This window comes from Sceloporus undulatus, chromosome 9, assembly GCF_019175285.1.
Source record: "Sceloporus undulatus isolate JIND9_A2432 ecotype Alabama chromosome 9, SceUnd_v1.1, whole genome shotgun sequence".
In the NCBI taxonomy this organism is placed as follows: domain Eukaryota; kingdom Metazoa; phylum Chordata; class Lepidosauria; order Squamata; family Phrynosomatidae; genus Sceloporus; species Sceloporus undulatus.
Genome location: NC_056530.1, coordinates 11,810,386 through 11,834,953, shown reverse-complemented (window position 1 = coordinate 11,834,953; position 24,568 = coordinate 11,810,386). Strand labels below are relative to the sequence as shown.

Sequence of the window (24,568 nt, the reverse complement as noted above, 5' to 3'; positions counted from 1 at the left end):
CCTTCTATTTATCTCCTTGGAAAAACCGTTGAATGCCCCTTTCCCGGAAAGAGAATCCTAGACGGGGGAACCCACCGAGTCAGCCATTTCTGTGCAAGAGAACCACCAGCTTCATGAAAAGGACCCAAACAAAAATGTCAGGGCGAGGCACCGTTGCCCTTCTTGTTTTTGTGCCAAGGCAAAAGCATCTTGCAAATTTTCTTTAAGGTATGGTTGGAATATGCTTGGAAGGTGGAAGTAATTAATGGAAATATATTGTTGGCATATTTGATTTCGTATATGGTGTGTAAGTTCTAGAATCGATAATTTTATAAGTTTAATTCCAAAACCTATATATATATATATAATCGGAATTAAAAATGTACACACCATATACAAAATCAATATAAGTATATTTACATTAAATACTTCCATCTTCCAACCATATGAAGATCATGTGTGTGTGTATGTGTGTGTGTTGATATATGTGCGTGCACACACACACACACACACATGCATATATACATACACACATATATTTGGATGGTAAAAATAAATAGAGCCAATATTTATTCCAGAATTGGTTCATTATACAAATTTTGGAAGCATTAACGTTCAGAACATTCTTAAGGCTTTAACCTACTTGTTAAAATTAAGTATTTTCCCCATCTCCATAGCTGAACAAAGGAGCATTTTAACCTTCCTATAGAATGGGAGGCAGAACTGGAACCCTTCAAATGCTTTCAATCCACATTTTCCATCACCTTGAACTATTGACCATGCTGGCTGGGGCTAATGGGAGTTGGAGTCCAACATAAGACATAGTTTTTAAAAAATGATGATTCCATCCTTCTATTAATTCCTGCAGCTTAAGAGAAAGCGGGACTACTCCGGTCAGAGCCCTGGAGGTTCATACATACCTCTCTAATAGAGCCTCTGATCCATTCATCCAAATAAGAGGAACCAAGAGGGAAGGACTTACTGCGGCAAATGGGCAGGGCATTACTCCATTGCCCGTTGCTTAGGCATTGAGACTTGGACGTCCCTTCCAGGCGGTACCCCGTGTTGCATACAAACTTGGCCACATCATTCAGGTTGAACTGACTGCCTTGCGTCAAGCCGTTTGCTGGATTTCCCGGGTGGCCACAGGTTATGGCTGCAGTGAGAAAGCCAACTTGTTACTTGCACACCGTCTTGGCAACTAGTTAAAATGTGGGGGTTAGGGGACATGGCAGGGCTACATTTCTCAAGCACAAAGGCCTATATCCTTACAGTAAATGATTCACTTCCAAACCAAACTGTCAATAAATAATAAATAATAATAAAAGTAAAACTTTATTTATGTCCTGTCTCCCTGTCAAAGCCATCATTTCTTCACTCCCCCCCGATAGGTTTACTCTTTACGAATACTCAACAGAAAACAAATAAGTCAAAATGCTGCTCTTTTTACCCTCTTTTTAAGAATCTTCCTTTGTTTTTAAAATATATTTTATTTGCAAAAAATTATTTCATCCACACAGCATTCAATTAGATTGAAAAAACACACACATAACTTCCTTAATATTCCATCTTCTGCATAGAATATTTTATGGTACGCAGCCACCCCCCACTGCCAGTTGTTTTGTCCGTATCATTTCCTTTGTAATCCAATTGAGCTTTACATGTTGTCTATCAAAATCATATTAGCGTCTTGGTTTTCCCTCGTTCCAGTGTACGAACGGGGAACTTTACATCAGCACTACAGATTTTTCTCATACAATTCTCTTTTTTACTTAAGAGTGTGTCATGCAAACCCTTCTTTCCGTATTTTATTGCCTCTCCTATAATATGTTTGTCCTTGAATTCTTGGCAAGGTTTGTTCAGAGGGGCTTTGCCTTTGCCTTCCTTTGAGACTGAAACTGTGTGACCTGACCCAAGGCCTCCCAATGGATTTTCTTGGCCAAGCAGGTATTTGAACCCTGATCTCCAGGGTAATAATCCAAAGATCAAACCACTACGTGTTTCCCTAAATTGTGCATTTTGGAGCAATATAGCTACTTAGGAATTCATGTGCCCATACAGACAGGCCAAAATCAAGCTGCTTTGGGTCACTTTGGAGGTATGCTATTTAAATTATGCATGCATCCTAAAAGTCTGGAAGCCACGCCAAAGCCATGCTCCAGTCCTTAGAACTGGTGTGTGGCTTTGGCGTGGCTTCTGGACTCTTAGGACGCAAGCATAATTTAAACAGCATACCTCCAAAGTGACCCAAAGCAGCTTTACTTTGGCCTGTCTGTACAGGGCGCATGTTTATCTCGATTGACATCCTCTACATCTGCAAGAAGATGCACTTTTCTCAACGGATGGCATTAAGGAAGGAGTAAAATGCCATCTATGTATTGTTTTATATATGCACTCATCCCTCTAGATCTGTGGCTTTGATATTTGCAGATTTGATTATTCATGGATTTGATTAATATGTTCCCTCAAGGAATCTCTAGGTCCTCCACTGCAACTCTATGGTCAACTTGAACTAAAAGTTGCACTGAAAGACCTAGAAATTCCTAGAGATACTACTCTACTAGGCCTTTGTAGCTCCTCCAGCACAGTCTTATGGTCAGTGTCTGTCGGACGTTGACCACAGAGTTGCACTGGAGGATTTAGAGATTCCTAGAGAGGTGTCCTCTCAGGTAAAACATAGTGTTTTTGTTATTTGCGGTTTTTCCATATTCATGGGGATTTTGTGCCCCTAACCCTAGTGAATATGGAGGGATAAGTGTACTTTATTTCAAGGAGGGTGAAAATCTCCCTTTCTAATGGGACATTCTACCCCCTTCTATTGATCCCTTAATCTGTTCTGCCTTTCAATCTTCATAGAAACTGTAAGTCACACAATTTGTGCCGCATACAACACTGTAATAAAGACAGCAACATACTTACGCACACAGACAGGAGTCTTTCCAGACCAGCGGTGGTCCTGCTGGCAGATCCGGACCGACATCCCAATGAGACGGAAGCCGGGGTTGCACTGGTATACCACGCTGCCTCGGTAGTTGTAGTTTTCACCGTTTATCTGACCGTTGACAATGGGATCTGGTTCACCACAGTGACCGGCTGGATAGGAATCCAAACCAGGGGGAAAAAGTCAGGCAGAGCTATTACTTATTTCAAATGCAGGATATACTCCCCTGAACCTGTCCCTATTGAGTTCTGAGTTTTTCTTTTTTCTTTTTGGAACTCCAAAAATTGAGATAGGTATAAGACACTTTCCTGAGGACCTTACAGCTCCAATGAGCTCATAAAGAGAGATGTAGTTCTTCATATGGCATGGACCAAAGCTGCATAAGGCTCTTCTCCTCCCTATGTATAGCCTCACAACAATCCATTTAAGCTAGAGTGAATGACCCCAAGGTAAAATTCATGGTTGAACCTTGATCTAAGCCTGGCCACATGTACACAGTCGGCCCTCTGTATCCATGAGTTTTTCAACCATGGATTCAAGCATCCATGGTCTGAAAATATTTAAAAACAATATAAATCCCAAAAATCAAACCTCGATTTTGCAATTTTAAATAAGGTACACCATTATACTACCCCATTGTACATAATGGGACTTGAGCATCCACGGATTTTGGTATCCACAGATGGTCCCGGAACAAGTCCCAGTGGATACCAAGGGCCCACTGTACTAGATTAGTTCTAATACTTCAGTATGGATTGTAGAAATATGGTGGCATTCTGAGCTCCCCAAAAGCTCTGCCAACAACATGGAACTCATAAGTATCCTATGAAATATTACCAAAAACACCTACCTAAGCATGTGACCTCCAGTCCGCTCCAGAGGCCATTGGCCATGCATTCTCGGACACGTGATCCCACTAAGGTGTAGCCAGTATTGCACGAGAAGATGGCAGTAGCTCCATAAGTGGTTAAAGTCCCGATCCTGTTCCCGTTGGGCGGCACCGGTAGGTCTCCACAGGAGATGACTGGAAAAACAAAATAAACAAAGCACATCTTGCGATATCGAGTGGAAAAAATAAAACTGATGGGAGGAAGGGAAAGGCAAGGGCCTTGACAATGATCGCCTATGAAGATTTTGCTCACAAAGCTAGGTTATGGGCCTAAATCTGTCAGCTAGTCCCACGTATGCTCCAACATTTCAACTCACAGGTGAAAACTGGGCATGTGCAGGCAAGCATCATCAGAGTGTGGTCAAGATGGCAAACGTTATAGAGAAAGAATTCACAAGCTAAGAGATGCTGGATCAGTTTATTTTTGCTTGAGCCTACAGGGAAGGTCAAGACTCCACCCCTTTACTACTCTCCCTTGTGCTCTGAGTTAAGTTTTGTGCAAACTTCTTTTGCCTTTTGAACTTAGTTTGCAGCAAGTGAAGTAAGCTGAGGACAAAGGGGAAAGGCGGGAGGAGGAAAGAGAAAATGTGACATGTTCAAAGCAGCAGACATTAGTTCCTGCTGCGCTTTGGACCGAGCATCAGCCCCTAGCCATTGAGTAGCTGCCAGAGTCATAAGAAGGAGCAACAGCAAGGATACCAAAATAGGTATCAGCTTTAATACCTATTTCCAGCCTATTGTGGGAAGTGATCAGGTATCTATTTACTTAAAATTTTAGTTTCCCATAGAGCCACAACCAACAGCCAATGTAGTGTCACTTAGAAATTTTCAGGGATTTTAAAACACTGGCTTATATCACTTGATCTGTATCCATCTAAACAAGAGGTGGTTGCTAAAAGTAGTTAAGGAAGAAGCTAGGAAAGGTTGCAGCTCTTTGCTTTTGCCCGAGCCTACAGTGAAGGGCAAGACTCTGTCCACTCCTCTCCCCTTGATGCACTTCTAACTTGATGGTTTGGATCGGTTTCGCTGACCCTACCAGCCTTTTAGAATTGGCTCGGTTTCTCAGATTCATTTCAAGACAGAGATGAAAAGCCTGTCACAGCATACTTGCCCAGTCATGCAAAACTGGGAAACGGCTTGGCCAGGCAAGGCATATTCTTGTAAAAGTGTGAAAGGCGTTCTTTTCTCTTTTAAAAGGGGCTGGGGAGGAAAACAACACCACCACCACCTCTCATAAAGACTGTGCTGAAGAAACACAACACTCTTGTCAGGAATTACAAGACAGCTGTCACCGACGTTGCCCTTGTTACATTGCTGTGTGTTTGCACTTCTCTCACAGGCTAAACTCCTTGGTTTGTTTTTAAAGCAGCCACCTGTTTCATCAACACGAAAAGTGGATCCCAAAGGCAACTTTTCATGGGTTACTATGAAATGCAATAAATAAACCTCCTTATTCTGGATAGGGTACACTTGCCCTCACCTGCTTGGCTGGCTAGAAACAGCCAGGTGACTGGGCCAAGAGTACTTGCCTGGATCGTCTTTCTCAGCCATTTCAGCAACCTAAACAGTCCTTTTTGAGGACTGAAATCATTCTGTGTAACATAGGAGTGGGAATTGTGCAGGCCTACAGACATTGTTAGATTGCAATTCCCAGCATCTCACAATTGGTTATGCTGCAACATCTGGAAGGCCACCCATCCCACCCTTGATGTAAATTGTTGCAGCCCGCTCCTCTCCCCAAAGTCTGTGCCACGTATTTCTAAAACTTGACAACAGCCAAGTATTACTAAGGGCACTGCTACCTCCTCTAATTCCCATGCGTGCATTTGACTTTTAACTGCTGTTCAGCTGAAATGTCAAGGTGGCAGCTGGCTTACTTCTGCAAGTTGGCATGGGCTCGCCTATGCTCCACTTCCCATTAGCCTGGCAATGGATGACCCGATGCCCTGTGTAGTAGTAGCCGGGATCACAGATCAACATAAGCTGGGCGTTGTATTGGTACTGGGTCTCATAGATCAGCCTCCATCGACCATGTTCCACAGCTATGCTGCCGACGTCTGGACAACCAATGGCTGAACCCCAGCCATGCCAAAAGAAGAAAACAAAAAGACTGTTACTTGTAGGAACTTCGCCAACAATCATCCTGGGCTAAACTGAAGCCCCCCTCAGTATATAAATATATAGTTGTCTGCATATGGTCCCCAGGCTGAATTTTACACACCCTGATTCAAAAAATAAGAAAGGGGGTAGGGGAAAAAGGAATCTAGCAGCACTTTTAAGACAAGCTGGTTTATTTCAGCGTGAGCTTTCATGGATTTCATTGATTTCCATCTGCTTCCTCAGACACATGATGGAGTTAATATTAAAGTTCTGAATGCAGAATGTGAAGACTCTGCATGACTAAGGCTCTCCGTTGGCCTGAAAGCAGGTTGCTTTCACGTAGCAAAAGGCAGTACATTGCAACTAGAATATTAAACCCCTGACCCAACACTTTAATGGTACCCAAGAAATATGGAATATCAATTCACGATAGACAAATGGGACCTTGGTACCTAGACAAAATAGACCTGTGGGTCTCTATCAGACTGTGTCATTGTCCATGGGCAAGACCCACTGTGAAAGTTTGGGCGACATCAGATGTTATTTTCCATTCTCTTGCAATCACATTCTTTTTTTGGGTAACTCCATTGGAAAGAATAATAGGCCAGGGAGAATCTTGTGCAATTTCCTCCCTGTATTTTGACATTTCGAAGTGTGGTGGTGGAGTTACTTTTGTACAAAAAAAACCCCGTATGTATTTATCTGTGCAGAAACGTATCTTCACAACACTTGGAGGTGTGGGAACACAAAGGGAATACTGTTGATGAATGTTTGTTTTCTGTCAAAATGGGGGGAAAAACCTATCATAATTATTCATCCCTAGTAAGGCTGAAATTTACATTTACATCCCTGTTACACAGTACAACTGATGCCGTCATGCTCTGTTTCGTATCTTCCCTCAAAGTGCCACACTATTCCTCAATGGGGAAAAGAAATACTGAACAAGTCCTATCAGCAGAGCTCTTTTTTAATGCTTAAATAATTCTGGGTAGGAATGACAAAACCACTTCTGCATATTCCTTAAGTTGACAGGTGACTCAAAAGCACACAACACACACATCCATTTTAAGCAGATGTAACAATATCAAAAAGGAAACAATGAAGGAAAGCGACCGAAGGTGGTCCAGGCCACTCACCCACACATGGAAGAGGGGCATTGCCGTTACTCCATTGACCATTTGGAAGGCACTCAATGGTGGAATTGTTCTGGCCCTGGAGCTGGAACCCCTGCTTGCATTGGTAGACCGCTTTGGTGCCCACTGTGTACTCCTTGCCAAAAACCACGCCATTCTTTGGAGCTCTAGGAACGCCGCAAGAGATAGCTGGGAAGGAAATCGAAAGATGTGTTACCAGTTACACCTTATGTAAGATCTTTGCTTCTCTGAGTGGTTTGGCCCAGGATCAGCCAGTCTTGCTTGTCTGCAGCCTTACTCACCATAGGGATCCAAGCAAATGTTTGGGATTGTTTGGGCCTTCATTCATATGAACTTACCTGCTTGGATGCCCATTTCATGTATTTGCTAGTGAGAACAATTAATTTGATGGACAGCGGTTTCTCGTCTATAACGCTGCACTTGGGAAATTTTAACATGAATGTAATATGTACAGCTCTTTTAAATGGGTTTCAAAGACCAATTTATTTTGAGTTTCCATCTGACACAGACAAGGACACTATGCTATAAAATTGGCTTCAAAATACTTCAGATACTCCAAATGGGCTTTAAAATACTACAGCACCTGGCTTTTGAAGCAGTTTTTAATGTTATATCAACCTGCTTTGTTACTTTTATTGCTTTACGTTGCCTAATGATTTTTATGGTACTATTTATGGGTTTTTTATTTTTGATGATTATATATATTTTTTATTGTTGGAAGCTGCTTTTCAAGGACATGGCCCCAAAAGATGGCTGATAAAACCTTGTTAACAACAAGAGCAATTACAACCCCATTGCCTCTCCATCACAGGGCATGGCTCTTTATGGCTTTAGGTCATTTCGGATGGCACGGCACCCTTGAGAAATTAAAATGTTTCTGCACTTTCCGTGGTATTGGCATAGTTCGGTCAGTGAACTGTCTGGCATAGTAGCGGCGCATACCTTTCCCCAATGAAATATACCTCCAGTCTTTGTTTGTGATACTTAAGAGCTAAGCTTCTGTGACATAACATAAGATCGGCCAATGATACAACATTGATTTTCAGCCTGGGAGGTAAAAAACAGCTTGGTGGTTTGCACAGTGATCGTCCCTTTCTTGAGTGTTTGTTCTTCGTTTTATACAGACTAGCAATGCTACAGCAGTGTGAATTATCTCTGGCTGAACTCTGTCCTACAATTCTGGACTGTTATTGTGATCAGAAGTGCTGATTCAATGCGACTTGCGTGTGCCCTTAGAGAATCCTTCAAATGGGGATGGAGGACAATGGCAGCTATGGATAAGACCACTGGTTTTGTAAATTGCATGCTGAGGAATTCTGGCACTCTTTGGAAGCTTTTCACAGATGTCTTAATAGGAAGATTGGTCAGGATGATAGAAGGCTTCCTCAAAAAGACAGCCAGTCCACTAACTATTGGTTTTTCCTGCAATCTGCTATCACTAGAAAAGCACTGACTATGTTCCATAGAGCATTCTCGATTTATGCAGGGTTATGGTAAGGCTGGATGACAGCACAGGTGAACTAAAAGCCAAATGAAATGAAAGAAGTTCCCTGAAAGTAGACCGTTTTTTAAACCACTGAGATGGAGGAAGAATTCTTTGAGAAAGTGGAAACTCATTTCGCAGCATGAAGTTGAAGGCTTTCATGGTTGCCATCCATAGTTTTTTGTGGGGTTTCTCCACTACCCACAGTGCAGAAATGTCTGAAAAGCTTGGTTTAGCATCTTGCATAGGTCCTTGACAGTTTGGACCAAAACCTGGGAGTCGATTCACAACAACCCACTGACATGGGAGCCACCATCTGCCATTTCTTGTAGCCATGATAACCCCATCCTTTGTAAATTCTTCCAGTCCCCTTTTGAAAGCAATCCAAGTTTGCAGACATCCTGACATCTTGTGGCATTTGCCATCCGCTGTGTGAAGGTGAACATAAAGATCAAACAACAATCTAGATAGCACCCAAGGTTGAAGAGTCCGTTTTTGAGGGAAAAGGAGCAAGTAGTAGAGCTGGGGAACAATTCTTAGGACTATGAGGAACGGCTACAAACAGCCTCTGACCTTACAGTGGAGCCTTGCGAATCACATCCTCCATGCCATGCACCTCGTGGTGCCAAAGATCCCTCTCTTATTGGGCATAATTGGCATGTGGGATCTGTGGAAACTCCAAAGGAAAGGCAGCAGCAGCTGGGACCCCCCCCCCCATATTTTAAAAAGAGCCCTGTGCAAATGGATCCAACTGGCCAGCGTGTATGTGTCATCAGTCGCATCCTGGCTTTGGGATGATAATTGCGTGCATGTCATCTGAGCCACAAAGGAGCTCGGCAAATCCTCTGACAAGGCCGAGCGTCTAGACGGCGAGTTGCGATGAATACCAATTGCATGCAGCAGTCGCCGGAGCAGCAGTGAGCAGAACGGCAGCGGCTGGAAGGGAAACAAGTCCTCACCCCTTCTGGCTCTAGTTCTGTAATCTCTTTCACCTTCAGGTGTTATCTGATCCAAACAGTCAGGAATGGCCTGGTGTAGAGCTCAGCCTCTGCTTTCTGCCCTTTACAAACACCCCATTGTCTTTGGTATCGTCTTTCTGCCCCATCTCCTCTGGCCCTATTCACACTGGGCTTTTTGGAGCATCATGTGGCCTTATCCCCCCCAGATTCAGGGGATAGGGTGAATTTTTAACAAGTTTTTAAGTAGTATAGACAAGTTCTGGACGGTGTGACTGGATGCTCTTGGCTCAGTGAGAGTTAATGGCTCCTATGTTAGCAGGGTAATGAATCTGTTTCATGTTTAAAGTCTGGAGCTTAGCTACTCAAGATGTGGACTCCAAAGCAGAGAGAGCATTCAGCACTTTGGATAGTTTCTTTCAAGTTCAGGCTAAAAGCCCAGACCAGGTTCATCACTCTGTTGACACAAAAGTCACAAACCATCAACTGGATCTGGGAAATGAGTGAGCAAAGAAATTGTGGCTATTTTTCATGATTCAGGAAAAGGACAAGAGGAAGCCATCACTGCTTGTCATACGCAGAGAAATAAAGCTCATCAATATGCATTTTGAGTGATATATATTTTTTAAAAATGGTGGGTTGATGATGGAAGTCCACAAAGCAATTTCATGAAGCACAAATACAAATGCGACACAGAATGGAATGAGGGAGATTTGTTCATCTCTAGTATCCTGAAGTGTGGGTTCGAGTGTGTGAACGTGAATATTTGTGTGTCTCTTTCCTTGTGGCATCTCTTCCCAAACTGCCTCGGAGCACAACGCCTTCATTTCTACTTCTACAAATATCCCCAAAATGTTAAATCATCTCCGATGGCAGCTTGCTTCTATTGCTTTTCAATATTTTATTATTTTATAGTTTCCAAAACAAAATTAGGTAGCAGAATGCACTCAGTTTGTTATCATAATGTTTCCCTGCACATGTATTGGAGTAATCCAAAAATCTGCTTCAGACCAACATTGGCAACAGCATTCTGGAAAAACAAAAACAAAAGCAAAGGCTCCAAATCATGCTTCTTTCCCCCTTGAAGCAAAATGAAAAAGCACCATTACACTTGATTGCAACTGTAGAAATGTGTGCCTCTCTTGGTTTCATTTAATTATTAATCTGCTCCATAACTGTGATCTTCCACATTTTAATTAACCGTCTTTTAACAGCTGGCATGACGGCTTCTGTCATCCTGCAGTAGTCTCCAGTCAGAGAGATTCTATTAATCCTATGTCAATACACAGCCTAGTTAGTTCTAATGCAAGCCTGCTCAGACCAGCTGTAGTTCACCAAAAAGGCCATTAAGTCACTCAAGGAAGTCCTTCAATTCCATCCACCCAACTTTTCGCACAGATGGTCAGAGAGAAGTGGATTCCATTGCAAGGTCTTAGCTCCGGCAATTGGTTCCTCATTCAAAATGGAGATGCGTCTTGTTCTCTTTTGCATCAAAGCAACACTCTGGCTTGGCACAACTGGGCACTCTCTGACACAATATGACGCAATGGAGTTTTTCTTTGCAATGTTCAGTATGGAAGAGAGAGACCTGTGTCTGCACCGCCAGTCCAACAAGGTCTAGAGGTCTTTGTTGTTGCCGTGTGCCTTCAAGTCATTTCTGACTTACAACGGCCCTAAGGTGAACTTATCAAGGGGTTTCCTTGGCAAACTTTGTTCAGAGGAGGGTTGACATTGCCTTCCTCTGAGGCTGAGAGAATATGACTTACCCAAGGTCTTGTGTATTTCCATGGCTGAGCTGGGAATCTAACCCTGGCCTATTCTTGATTAGAAAGGTAGAAAGTGGTAGACTGAAAACAGGCATTACCAGCAGACTTAGCCTAGTTCTTCTATCGAGTAGAAAAAATAAGAGAGAGAAAAAACCATCTCAGAATCCTTTCCTTGGTGATCTGGGCCCTGCCGTTCCCAACCGCAGCTGCGGGAGACGATGCTGGAACTCCCTGCGTCTCTAAAAGCTGCACGCTTCGCCGCTTGGTATTTAAAAAACCCTCTTTTCCTAGTGGCTCAAGAGCTGGCATTATTCAATGGAATGTAACCTTTGGGGTAGTCTGCTCTTTGGGGACAGCGGGATGATAATTGTTGCACATTATCGCTCAGCTGCCCTGGGTTCCAGCTGCTAAAATCACCCGGCTCTTTGTTTCCAAAGATGCTGATAATTAATTCCGGCTTTCACAGGTAAGAGATGCACTTGCGCTGGTGCATTTGTCACATGCGGCTCCCGGCGGGATTCACAAATTATGGTTGCTGTGGCAACCTCCCAGGTGCCTGGTGCTGACTAGGCTGTACTACCCAACTCCTCTGCTCTGCTCAAATCAGCAGCTTTTATCTCAATTCTGTTGGATCTTCCTCTGTCAAAGAGAAGGAGGCACCTATTATTAGTAAGATTTATGCAGCCATGCCCTAGTTTGGCTACTAGTGAATGTTTCATTGGAAACCACTGATTAAGGATCTAAAGTCCAATCGTTTTTTGTGCTACAATTGGGATTTTTCACTTTTCCCTTTGCAAGTCTTCCCCGTTTCTCTTGACATTACCAAGATTTTTTTAACCTGAGCAGAGTAACTTGCAAATTCTCTTTGAATCCAATTTAGGGAGAGAAAAAATTGGTATGACTGAGAGACAACTGGTTTCCATCCATCCAGAAAATTCATTTGGAGTTATTTGGAAATTTTGGGGGGCTTCTTTCAAAAGATTTTGTCTGGGGAGGAAACCTCTACCTTACTATAGGTTTAATCTTAAGTGGTACCATCTCTTAGTGGGCCTGGGATATCTGGTAGAAACTCAGAGAAATACAGTATATCTTTATATCAGAAGAAGATGACTAAGATGATGAAAAGTCTGGAACCAAGTTCTATACGAAGTAGGCACTGTAGCTCAGAGAAGAAAAGATTGAGAGCTGACATGATAGCCATCTTTAAAGATCGGAAGGTATGTCATGTAGCAGATGGAATGAGCTTGCTTTCTGTTGTTGCAGAGACTAGGTTCAAAGTGTAAGAAAAAGATTCCACCTGTTTGGGACAGTAATAGCTATTCAACAATGGCATGGACTACCTCTGAGGGTGCTGGACCCTCCCTTTTTGGAGACCTATAAACAGATGTTGGATGAACATCTTTCCGAAATGCTTTAATTGGGCATTCTTGCTTGGCATGGGGTTGAACTAGATGGCCCTTGTGGCTCCTTCCGACTCAATAATTCTACAATTCCTTTCATCGTGGTGGTTTCTAGCTTTATGTTCCAGTCATTGTGGCAACTGAAGATGTGAAGGAGGTACTTGTCGTAAGATCTGAAGATGGGAAGAAAATCCCCAGTAAAGGTCAGCCATTTTGCTGCCAGTGGTGAAATTGAAGGGACATCCCATTCCATGTACCAAAGCTGACTGTACAACAGTCATTTCCCCCCCAATACAGGCAATAGGAGAGTCTGTTTCACTGTACTGCAAGGCAGCAGGTCAGCATGGTGTGCGCAGGGTAGGCTATTGAGTACAAAGCTTTTTCCTGCAACATTTTGGAATTGCTTCCCTGTCTTTGATTTCTGAGGCAACTCCCTCACTCTGCTCAATGGTAGGACTCAGTGGGCTGAAGCTGCACGAGTGCTGAAGATAAAGTCCAAAGGATCTTGCACACCCCATGTATAAAAACAAAGCATATAAAAGCAAGATACAAATATAAAAACTGAAATATAGATTGAAATACAGAAAGCCAGGGAAGAAAATGAAGGAAGGGAGGGAAGGAGGGAGGGAGGGAAGCAAAAAGCAATTTATATGAACTCAACTTCTGATAGTGATACATTTGGACACACCTTTGGATGCATTGGAAAAGTCAACCTTTGAGCTACAGATTTCTAGATTTTTCCATACAACTCCAAGTCCACTGTCTACAGATTTCTAGATTTTTCAGTATAACTCTAAATCATAGATTCAAAAGTTGCTCATGGACTCAACAGGGGCACCTCCCTCCAAGTTGGTGCCTCCATACCTGGTTCATTCCCCACCTATGGTGAGAGTGAAACCCAAACAAATAATAGAGGTTGTACATGCGTGTAGTTTGTCTCCTGCACACCTTGGCATAGAGGAATGGCTTCATTCCAGCGGAAGTAACCCTGCGGACGCCTTGAACACGTGGAAAAGCTGTGGCCGATGAGGCGGTAGCCGGCATTGCAACCAAACTGGATGGTGCTTCCTGGCTGTAGCCCAGTGTGACTGAGGATAGAGCCATGGAGAGGAGGTGATGGGAGGCTGCAATAAGGGGCTGGAGAAAGGAAGAGAAGAAACATACACATGGATATGGTCAAAGGGTTGAAGCCACATAACAGTGTGAAGAAATATGGATTGGCTTTCCCCACATCCATCCCTTGTAAGCCTTAAGGTCTACACACTTGGTGCAATAGCTTCTTTGCAAATCAGGGTTAAGATCATACCTTCTGTGCAGGGCATACCTTGCCCTCAGACTCACCTGCTGACCCTTATCAATACATATCTTTTCAGTAGTGGGACATGTGTGCATAGACAAGTTTAGAGTATATTCACAGTTTTTCTGATTCTTGCCTAGAAAAGGGTGTCTCAGCACATCAAGAGGCTCCACAACAGGAACGATCAACCAGCAGGAGATTTTGGGAATTTGAATCTCACAAGATGACCTTATGCCAACAGTCCCTCTCAGACTATACAGGGCTGTAGTGAGGATAAAATGGTAAGTGGAGGAGAGGAGCTCACTGATGGGAAGGCAAGATAGAAACAGAACGAAATATGCATAAATATACCCCTGTCCAAAACATTAGATGGAAGTAGTGAAAAGAATGGCAGGGGGCGGTCTGCTCAGTACAATTCCAGTCCTTCATGATTTACAGACATTGTGGCTTCTTCATAAGACTCTTAAATCTTTCCTTTCACAAACTTAAACTTCTAGGAAATGTTCTCTTGATTTGTCACCCTTGCCTTGCCCTTACCTTCCCAAACCCATACCTTCCAACTGTCCCAATTTGGCAGTGATAAACCCCCATCTTCCAGCTACTTTCAAAATTTCTCCTCCAGATTTTCTTCTTCAGCCTATAGTTTACTTCCATTGCTACAAACTGAGTTCAAAGTGCAAAAGTAGTTAACATCTAAAACATCCCCCAGGTAGCTTCCATAATGCAACAAAAGATATTAACATATATTTTTTTCAGTTCCTTACAATCTCGCAGTTAAGCCCACTACAGCAACCACATCACCAGTTGAAAGAAAAGGAAAAGAAAAAGCATCAGATACGTGCCAACCATATCACCAACTAGATGCTCTGGGGACCGATGGCACAGTAAATTACTATTACTATTAAAAGCAAAATACTGCTCAGAAAACTACTGCACACTAGGAATTACAGGTAGAAGCGTCACTAGGGGGTGCTGGAATGTGCGTCACACTGGGTGACATCTCAGAGCGGGGTGTCACTCAGTGTACTGGTGGGACTGGGCTGCCTTCTGGGTCTGGTGGTGCTACTGGTGGGACATGAAAGTGACTCTCTTCCCTTTCCCACCTGGATAGCAGTTCCACTAGACCTGAAAAGGTTGTGGGACAGCAGCCACTGGTGGAAAGGGGTGCTTTTCACAACTGGCGGCTTTGCTGGCCGGGTGGGAAAGCAAGTCTCTTTGCTCTTCTGCCTGGCCAGCAGCTCCACCAGACCTGGAAAAGGCTTTTGAAGAGAGGAGGGGACAGCATTAAAAATGATTTGCGCTGAGTGTCAAATGCAATATTGACTATAGTCTGAATATGTTGAACCAAGAAAACTCAAAACCTGTTATATCAGTGTCTTAGATTATTTTGTGAAGGGAAATCATTAATGATAGGAGCTACATTATATTATGTAATATGTATAATGTATTGTGTAGTATGTATAGGTTTAGAAATAACAATTAATTATACAAATATCTATACATAATATAGATACTATTATTTCAACTGAGGAGACAAAATGCTAATATGGAGATATAAGTTTATAACCAAAAGAGGAATTTAAGGAATTGTCATGGAAGACGCGACATATAGAAGATAATATTAGGGCCCGTACAGACAAGCCAAATAAAGCTGCTTTGGGTCACTTTGGAGGTATGCTGTTTAAATGACCCACGCATCTTAAGAGGGCAGAAGTTGCGCCAAAGCTGCGCTCCAGTCCTTAGAACTGGAGCATGGCTTTGGTGCGGCTTCTGGCTTCTTAGGATGCATGCGTCATTTAAGCAGCATACCTCCAAAGTGACCTGAAGCAGCTTTATTTTAGCCTGTCTTTATGGGTTCAATAGACATTATAGGGGTCTGGCATCAATTTAGCTGGCACTGGAGCTCTTTGGCTGAGAATTCTCAACAATTCTTTCCTAAACCCAAAATCCTGGATTCCATAAAGTGGAACCATAGTGCTATAATTGTGGAGTATGAAAGGGCCATAGGACATTACAGCCTTGCCCCTATTATTGTATTCCTTTAATTAATTTAGCTTTAAACTCTTGCCCCTTTCTCTCATAAACGTGGGCCATTTTCTGCCTTTCTTTCTTTCTCCTTTCCTTTTATTTCCTACTTTCCGAGCCTTTAGGGTGCCATGTAACTGTCTGGGGCTCTAAAAAGCAGCGAGGAAATGAAAAGAAACCACAAACAATTTCAGAGGAACAAAGCGAACGTTGTTGGCTTTCATTCAGCGGTGAAACCAAAACATCATTTCTGCCAATTAAATATTAATTCATTCATTTACGGAATAACACCATTAACTTATTTATGACACATTTATATGTGTCCCTGTCTTGAGTTTTGATTGCTTTTCATTAAGTAATTAAAATTTGCTTCGTTCCAAGAATGGGTTGTTCAATTTTAAGGGACTCTTTGCCAAACATTCTGTAATTGCTTTTATACAGGGGGAGTAATTAAACTTCATATGAAACCAGGACCAGTACAAAATGCCCACACTGAGAATGTTAATGGCAAAACTAGTTACTGTTTCTCTTCTGAAAAAGCCCATTCTTTTCCTTTCCTTTCCTTTCTTTAAAGCAACATCACAGTTAATTATAGTTCTCCAACCACCATTACATAGAAGTACAAAAGCAAAAACAAATAAACTTGGGCTGTTATCTTGCACCATTTATTGTACACTGTTTATAATGTTATTTTGCACCCCCCTTGCTAAGTTTCAGAAGAAAGTTGCATATCCATGGGTAGCCAAGTTGGCCATCATATAGAAAAGTGCAATAACATCCAAAATCCACATGACAGCAGTACCTTTATTGGGCCAACTAAAAATGCAAATATTAGAGAAATTTCCCTATAAAGGATAAGGGAATTGCACCATTTCTCTTTCTTCCCTTCGGAGAACTGTTTGAAGTTTCAGTTTGCAGACACATTAAGTTCTGTCCAGCTTTTGAGATGTCTTCATTTAGGCTGGACTTGTTACGCTTTAAAGCAGGGAAGGGCAAAGTGTGGCTCCCAGGCCATATGTGACCTACCTCCATTACTTCAGACCCTCAATTGTGATACTGGGTGGCCGTTCCCGCGCATGTCTGATTGTGCTGTTTGGCATGGTGGCAGCGGCAGTGCATCACTGAGATCAGAATGGGGTGCCCAGCATTGGTAGCATGGTTGAAAAGCGCATTCTGACCTCAGAGCAAGTGATGCACCGCTATGGGTGGCTGCACTGGGCAGCACAGTGGGATGTGTTTTAAACAGCAGCCTGATGTTATAGAATCATAGAATCATAGAGTTGGAAGAGACCACAAGGGCCATCCAGTCCAATCCCCTGCCATGCAGGAACTCACAATCAAAGCATCCACAACAGATGGCTATTAAGCCATGTCACTATGGAGGGCTCCAGATCTTCCAGGGAGTATTTTCTGGGTTTGGCACCAAACAGGCCAGAAACTGTTTGAACTGTTCATGGCAGACTTGAGGACTGGGTCCTGTATCATCTGGACTCCCTGTCAAGAGGAGACAGATTTATTTGGCTCATGCAAACTGGGCCCAGGACAGTTGGAAGGCATGACTGAGAAAAGGGTGCAAAAACAAGGGGGGGGGAAAGTCTCCATAATCTTACGGTTATGGAATTAATTGCACACCTTGTTGACCTCTGAGGCTCTTGCACACTGATAGTTTGATACTCCATTTTAACTGCCACAGCTGCCTCCTATGTAATGGGGTTTGTAGTTTGGGAAGGCACTAGAGCTCTCTGGTCAAGAAGTCTCCATACCTCTCCCTCAACTCCAAATCCCAGGTTTCCATAGGATGGGATCATGGCAGTTAAAGTGGACTCATAGCCCTAGTGCTGTGTAGAAGGAAACTGCCCTTTAATCCAGAAAAAAAATTAAACTGGAATAAATAACGGCGTCTTCATTTTATGCACACATCCTCTCTTGTAGATTACTGAATTGGTGCTTTGTCATGTTGATTAGTATGCCATGTTTTTTGCCAGTCTTCCTACTCCTCCTTTAACCAAATTAACTGAAACACAACAGGGACGATAGAAGCTTGAATAATATTCCATTTCATTTACAGTGCACTCCCACCTATTCATGTCTGCTCAGAACTTCTCTTTCCCAACAAATGCATTCAAAAAAGGGTACTTTGGCCGGTAATCTCAATGACAAAAAAGAGGAGGAGGAATACATGAGTTAGCCAAGGAAACTTGGGCTGATTTTGTACACAGTGCGCAGGTTCCAGCATGCCAAACATAAACAAATGGTAAAATAAATCCAAATAAAACACACACATTGCTCGGTTCACCACTGGTTTATGTATCAACCCATGCACCACTTCAGTTGCTGCTACTTACTGACCCGAATAGCGGATCCGGAAGCCCTTCCTGCTATAGGCATGGTCAGAGGACCAGTGGAGATAGACTCTGTTGCCGGTACTGGTTACGGTTAGTGGAGCAGAGTAATTTCCACTTAGAGACAGCAGCAGAGGACTGTGGCCTGAAGGACCTTTAGCAGGAAAAAAATCAGACAAACAGCTTCAGAACATCCAAAGAACATCTCCTGGATTGTGCCAGAAACAATTTAACATGCCATGCTGCCTTTTACTGAACCAAACCTCTGATCTATGTAGTTTGAGGGTGGACATGGTGTGGCCCATGGCTGTGTGCATTTCTTGGACCCCACGTTTGTGGCACAAAGCCCCCCGACATGCAAAAACACATTTAAATACCCCACAAGTACCCTAAAACCATGTACTGCCCTCCAGTACCTCTGTTGTACTTTTCACACACCCTCAGTCCTTAGAGGGACCGAAGTGAGTCCATAAATGAACAGAACTGTGTAGACACCCCCCCCCCAAATCCACAAGTTTTCAACAGTCTGCATCTCCAATAGGTCCAAGTCTTTTGTAAAGCTAATGGATCTTGCGAACTGAAGGGCAAACAAGCTTAGATAAGCACTCTGGCTGGGGGGAACCCATTTGCTACTGTGAGGATTGCAGAGATAAAGGGGTAGTCCAGGGTGCAGATGATGTTATAGACAGACCTTTCTAATCCAAAGATCCCAGATCATCAGCCCTTCAACTATATCCGTGGCTAAGGAGGGAAAAGCCCTCTCTGTTCCTCTCAACACAATTCATAATTCTATAATCTGCCAACATATTTCTCTTTTGACATGTCCTTGTTATATAACCTGCAATGTCTGCTCTACAGCCATAGTGTCATAGTGGTTTGAGGGTTAGACTACGACTCTGGAGACCAAGGGCCTGATTCCCAGCTTGGACATGAAACCTAATGAGTGATCTTGGCAAGTCCCAGTCTCTCAGCCTCAGAGGATGGCACACCCCTTCTGAAGAAACTTTCCATCAAAACCCCATGAGAGGTTTGCCTTAGGGTCGCCATGAGTCGGAAAGGGCTTGAAGGCATGCAACAACAACCTCTGCTCTAACAAACTCACCGTCGAAGATCCCAAACTCATCGTACTCCTTCTCGCTCAAGAAATACTCGACAGTGAAGGTGATGTTATACCCTGGTTCCACCTTGACCACCCATGAGCAGGTTTGAAAATGGGGGTAGCTGCCCGTGAAAGATGGACTCAGGATGACACCGGTGGAGGCTGTCAGGATTTCGTTCATTGGGCAGTGAACTAAATAGAAAACAAGAGCAAAAGGGATGCAGTGTCACTTTGGGTCAAGGCCAGAGAAAAGGATGCATCCATACTGCAGAAATACTCTGGTCTGACACCACTTTAACTGCCATGGCTCAGTGTTATAGTATTCTGGGAAATGTAGATACAGGGCTCTGTTGCCACAATAAACTACAGCCACAATAAACTACAGATGGGTCTATGGAGCCAAGGCAGTTAAAGCAGTGTCAAACTGGAGTATTTCTGCAGTGTGGATGTAGCCTTAGTGGTGCATGGCTCTCAATAAACGAAGAGCTGTATCTCCTAAAGAGGAGACTTTTCAATTCCTAAGGTCTTTGGACAACCTCTGCATCAACCTACTGACCGTTCTACATCTGAGAAACGGACACTGGAGACAACTCATGAAAGGAAGAAAGCTTTCAGTTTAGACTGTCATTTTTGGAATGATCTTGTCAACAGACCAGAATGTTAGCCCTTGCTTTCTGTCTACGCCTTTTAGATGAGGACTTTAACTGTAATTTCACATTTGTATTTTTGATACCATTGCTGTTTCCCCCTGAGCTGTCAAGATGAGATTAGCTATCAGTTAGATTCAATCAATCAAAATCTCTCCGTTTTGGCTGAACCTGTAAGGGTCCTTAGTATCTCAGCTGAATGTACACTCAGTCCTGTTTGCACTGCTGAATTAATGTTGCTATCTCCTTTTCTCTGAGAGGTTCCCAATCTTTAATAGCTACAGGAAAGGCTTTTAAAAAAATCTGGAAATAGCTGTACAAATTATACCTGATAAGCACAAATGTATTGGAATTTTCTTACATTCATTTTTGTCAACCACTTACCAAAGTTTGCATCCCCTCTGCCCTCATACAGCCAAAAATGAACTTGTGAATTCCAAATTTCCAAGCTTTCAGTCACAAGGTATCAAAAGTTAAAGAAAGCAAAATGGTTGGAATTGTTTTTTCCTATACTGGATATACCGGTATCCTTAATAAAGCTATGATTTGCTTGTCATTTCAATTAAATATCAAATAGAATGAAGTAAGTGCAGATTTGCTTACTCTGCTTGAAAGAAGGATACTCCCCAAATTGACCAGAGTATCTAAAAAGTATTTAGGGAGTATATCAATTGTATTGTGTTTATGGCATGTCAAATTGCATCCTAGCTGATACTGTACTATTTTTGTCTGTTTGTTTGTGTTGATGGGTCCATGGATTGTAATGATAAATACTGTACTGTACATACTCTCCTCCAAAACTCACTTACTTTCACAGGTTGGGGGAGGACCCTCAAACTGGAGGTGGGTGCCAAGTCTGCAGGTCAAGACCTCATTTCCGACCAAGGTGAAGCCGGGAAGACACCGATATCTGATAATATCACCTGGCAAAGGGGACAAGAAGATGCATTTCAATGGCAGAGAATGCCTACATGCCAATGAAAGTTATTAGAGATCCCATAATGTTATGGCAAAACTAAACAGTATAAGGGAGTAGTGGTTTGAGTGTTGGACTATGGAGACCAGGGTTCGATTCCCACCTCAGCCATGAAGTCCATTGGGTCACCTTGGGCAAGTCATATGCTCTCAGCCTCAGGGGAAGGCAGTGGTAAACCTTCTCCAAGCAAATGTTGCCTAGAAAAACCTGCGATAACCGTAAGTCTCAAACAACTTGAAGGCAAACAACAACCACAGGGATAGGATTGCATTGAAATACAAAATGAAATAAGTTTCTGGGATCAGCTGCAGAGCGCTGAGATTTCTGAGAAGGGCTCTGATGGCAGAAGGGCATTTCTACTGGATGCACCTAATCCTAACCCACTTTGACCAATGGATCTTTAGTTAGGATTGCATTGTTAGGAAGAAATGTGTCCTTTATTGAGCTATTTTGCAATGTTCAGCATTGAAGTCCCATCGCTCACTGCTTCTCTCTCCTTCCCTATCTCTCCTGCAATAATCTATCCGTGCCTTGTTTCTCCTCATCTGAATGCTCACACAGAACTCATGGCATTTTGATTAAGTTTAGGCATGTGCTACAAACATGCTCAGAGGTGGAATCATTGAGTTGGGATGGGTTGGGGAGAAGAATGCCCCCTCCCCACATGTTGGATGCAGACAACATTAGAAAGAAGAAACCAAGGATGGTAGGCAGTCTATACCTATGTTGTAATCTTCGTTCTCAGTGATGACTTCAGCATTGGGAACCATAGTTGGAGGCTGGCATCGAGAAAGCTGGTAGGCTGAGGAGAGAGGAATATGAACAAGATACGTTAGTTACGAAAGGGTTACAATGTGGATTTTATGCCTCTTTGTGTTTGATATTCCTGCTCCCTCCCCGACGCCCAAAAGAGCATTTCAGAAGACGCAGAGAAGCTAGTAGCTACAGTTTGGGAAATGTAACCCTCTGATCCACCTGGATTAGAATCTTTCCAAAATGCATTATGTATCCTCCCTTTTTGGACCTGGAGACAGAGAGACAAACTAGACAATACAGAGGCCTTTTACAGACTGGCAAAATAAAGCTGCTTCGGGTCTCTTTGGAGGTATGCTATTTAAATGATGCATGGGTCCTAAGAGTCTGGAAGTCGCAGCAAAGCCACACTCCATTCCTAAGCACTGGAGTGCAGCTTTGGTGCAGCTTCCGGATTCTTGGAATGCATCCATCATTTAAACAACATACCTCCAAAGAGACCCGAAGCAGCTTTATTTTGCCAGTCTGTAACAGGCCATAGTATTTGTGTAGTTGTTATTCCAAAGGTGCTCTTCCAATTGGTGAAGGAATAAATCTGTCAACGTATGTGGCTGTCATCATCTATATATCTTTGGAGCTTGGTTATAGGAAAGGAAAAACTCAATTTGCAAATGTGATTGTGAATGCATATATCTCTGAGGAATACCTACTGTGGGCGAGGAGGTGGGTTAATGGTAGGAAATATTCATTTCTTGTAACATTTACAAGAGAATGGATATGATCTGGGACAGGCTTGACATTTTGCAGTGCGCTTCTCTCATCCTGTGTAAGTATATGTGTGCGTGTGCAGGGTTTCTCACTCGTTCCTCTGTTCAAATTAAGTTTTCCTTCTCAGCTAACTCCTTGCTCAGCCTATGAACAGAGGTAATACAGGCATGCTGTGTGCAATCTACAGAGAACACACCAACACACACATCATAGCAACAGATGGCATCTCACGAAGTGGTACAGACCATAGAAATAGATGGCAAAGAGCCCTCCATTGGCAGCATCGCTGTAAAACTTCAGGAGGACCTGGTTGGAAGTGCTCTGGGTGGCTTTCTTAGCTGAATTTCCCGTGAAAACACCAAGCTGTGGCGCTGTTTGCTGAGGTCCGTCCCTAAAGAAAAAAGGGAGAAGAAGATGGAAAGGACAAAGAAAAAAAAAGAAATATACAAAAGAGTGCGGGGAGGAGCTATATGATTTGGGACAGGAGTGTGGTGGATCAGATGCTGGCTCTATGGGGCACCTGGGCTGCTGGCTGCAGGAGAGAAGTTCTAGCTGGGACTTTTGTAGGACAGCCCAGATTTCATCTGGCCCATGTAACACTGAAAAGCCAATCAGGTTAATTTGTTCAGGAAACCTGGTACTGAAGAATGGCACAAGGTTCTCACTCTGTGTCACAGGTTGGAATTGTGTGTTCCTCCAGCTGTTGCTAAATTACAACTCCCAGCATTCCTTACCATTGGCTAGGGCTTCTAGGAGATGCAACCCAAGCATCTGGCGGGCTGTACCCATTCCCATCCCTGATCTGTAGCTACATATCCTCCTACAGCTTCAATTCCCATCTTCTGGGTTGCCTGCTTGCCTGTCTACACATGCAGTTTGGATACATGAGTTTATGCTGCTCTGCCAGACCTGCAAGTGAAAATTGCAGTTTGTACAGCCCTGAAGTGAACTCTACTCCCCCAACTGCAAAGCGGGTTAATGACCACCTGGTTTTTCCCCTAGGTTGTTTTATTGCAATACTATGCAACCATGATGGCAACATATGGCTGGATGTCAGGTCCAGAGGGAGACTGGCGTGCCCAGTCGTTGATCTCAGTCCTGGTGCCTCATCACAGACCATGCACATTCATCAACACCAGGATACTATGTGCTACCATAGTAGATGTCACATGAGTCTAGCATACAGTGCGCCCGCGCCATACGCGGCGCCCGTTGCACCCCGCGTGCACCCGCGCCGCCGCGCCGCCGCGCACGAGCCCCATTGTTTCCAATGGGGCTCTAGCATAGGTGGAATTCGCCTTATGCGGAGGGATCCGGAACGTACTATACTGTACTATAAACAATGGCATCAACATTATAATACTTGTTTACTTACAGTTCTGATATCCCAACCCCAGGCACTGTTTAGGAGTGAAGGAACGGGTGGGTAGATGAACTGACCTAAGGCCCTCAAACTTCTTATTTAGGTTGGGCTACCATGACTGGGTTCAGATGGTCCACATTTCCAACTTACCAGACAGTGACGAAGTCATTATATGGCTCTGTTTGCAGTAAGGTGAAGTTGAGGTAGATGCCATATCCATGGGACACTGAAATGAGCCATGTGCAGTCCTGGGAATTGGGATATGGGTTGGGAAAGCCAGGGGAGAAGATGGTGCCATTGTGGGTAGTGATGTTTCCTCCACAAGGGACTGTATAATAGGGAGAGCAGAGGGAAACAGGAGTTATAAACCAAACAAAACTCACCAAAAACAGGGGTAGTTCCAGAATGCAACAATCTACCTTTATTGCATCTGTGTGTGGGGATGGTGAATGACATTATAACATTAGTGAAGAACAGAAGAAATCTTATTACGTGTTGCCCAATATATTGATTGTTTAATGTGACTAAAGTTATGTAATATGACTAAAGTCAATGCACTATTCATACTCTTCCTAGAGCCGGAACCAGTAAGATAAAATGTCAGTTATTATGCAAGGAAGCAGGGACAGA

The 24,568-nt window shown here is 43.2% G+C and overlaps 1 protein-coding gene across 1 annotated transcript in view; it reads right to left on the bottom strand.

Annotated features, from left to right (window-relative positions):
• CSMD2 (CUB and Sushi multiple domains 2) overlaps positions 1-24,568 on the bottom strand; it is a 456,222-nt gene that overhangs the window by 35,473 nt on the left and 396,181 nt on the right. Inside the window, exons 43-54 of the mRNA XM_042440873.1 lie at positions 24,089-24,266; positions 22,821-22,966; positions 21,776-21,856; positions 20,888-21,001; positions 19,435-19,623; positions 18,340-18,486; positions 13,617-13,805; positions 7,046-7,231; positions 5,687-5,881; positions 3,771-3,944; positions 2,899-3,072; positions 962-1,135 (exon numbers count right to left, since the gene is read on the bottom strand). Of these exons, the coding sequence (XP_042296807.1) occupies positions 962-1,135; positions 2,899-3,072; positions 3,771-3,944; positions 5,687-5,881; positions 7,046-7,231; positions 13,617-13,805; positions 18,340-18,486; positions 19,435-19,623; positions 20,888-21,001; positions 21,776-21,856; positions 22,821-22,966; positions 24,089-24,266 (1,947 nt within the window). The remainder of the gene's footprint in view (positions 1-961; positions 1,136-2,898; positions 3,073-3,770; positions 3,945-5,686; positions 5,882-7,045; positions 7,232-13,616; positions 13,806-18,339; positions 18,487-19,434; positions 19,624-20,887; positions 21,002-21,775; positions 21,857-22,820; positions 22,967-24,088; positions 24,267-24,568) is intronic.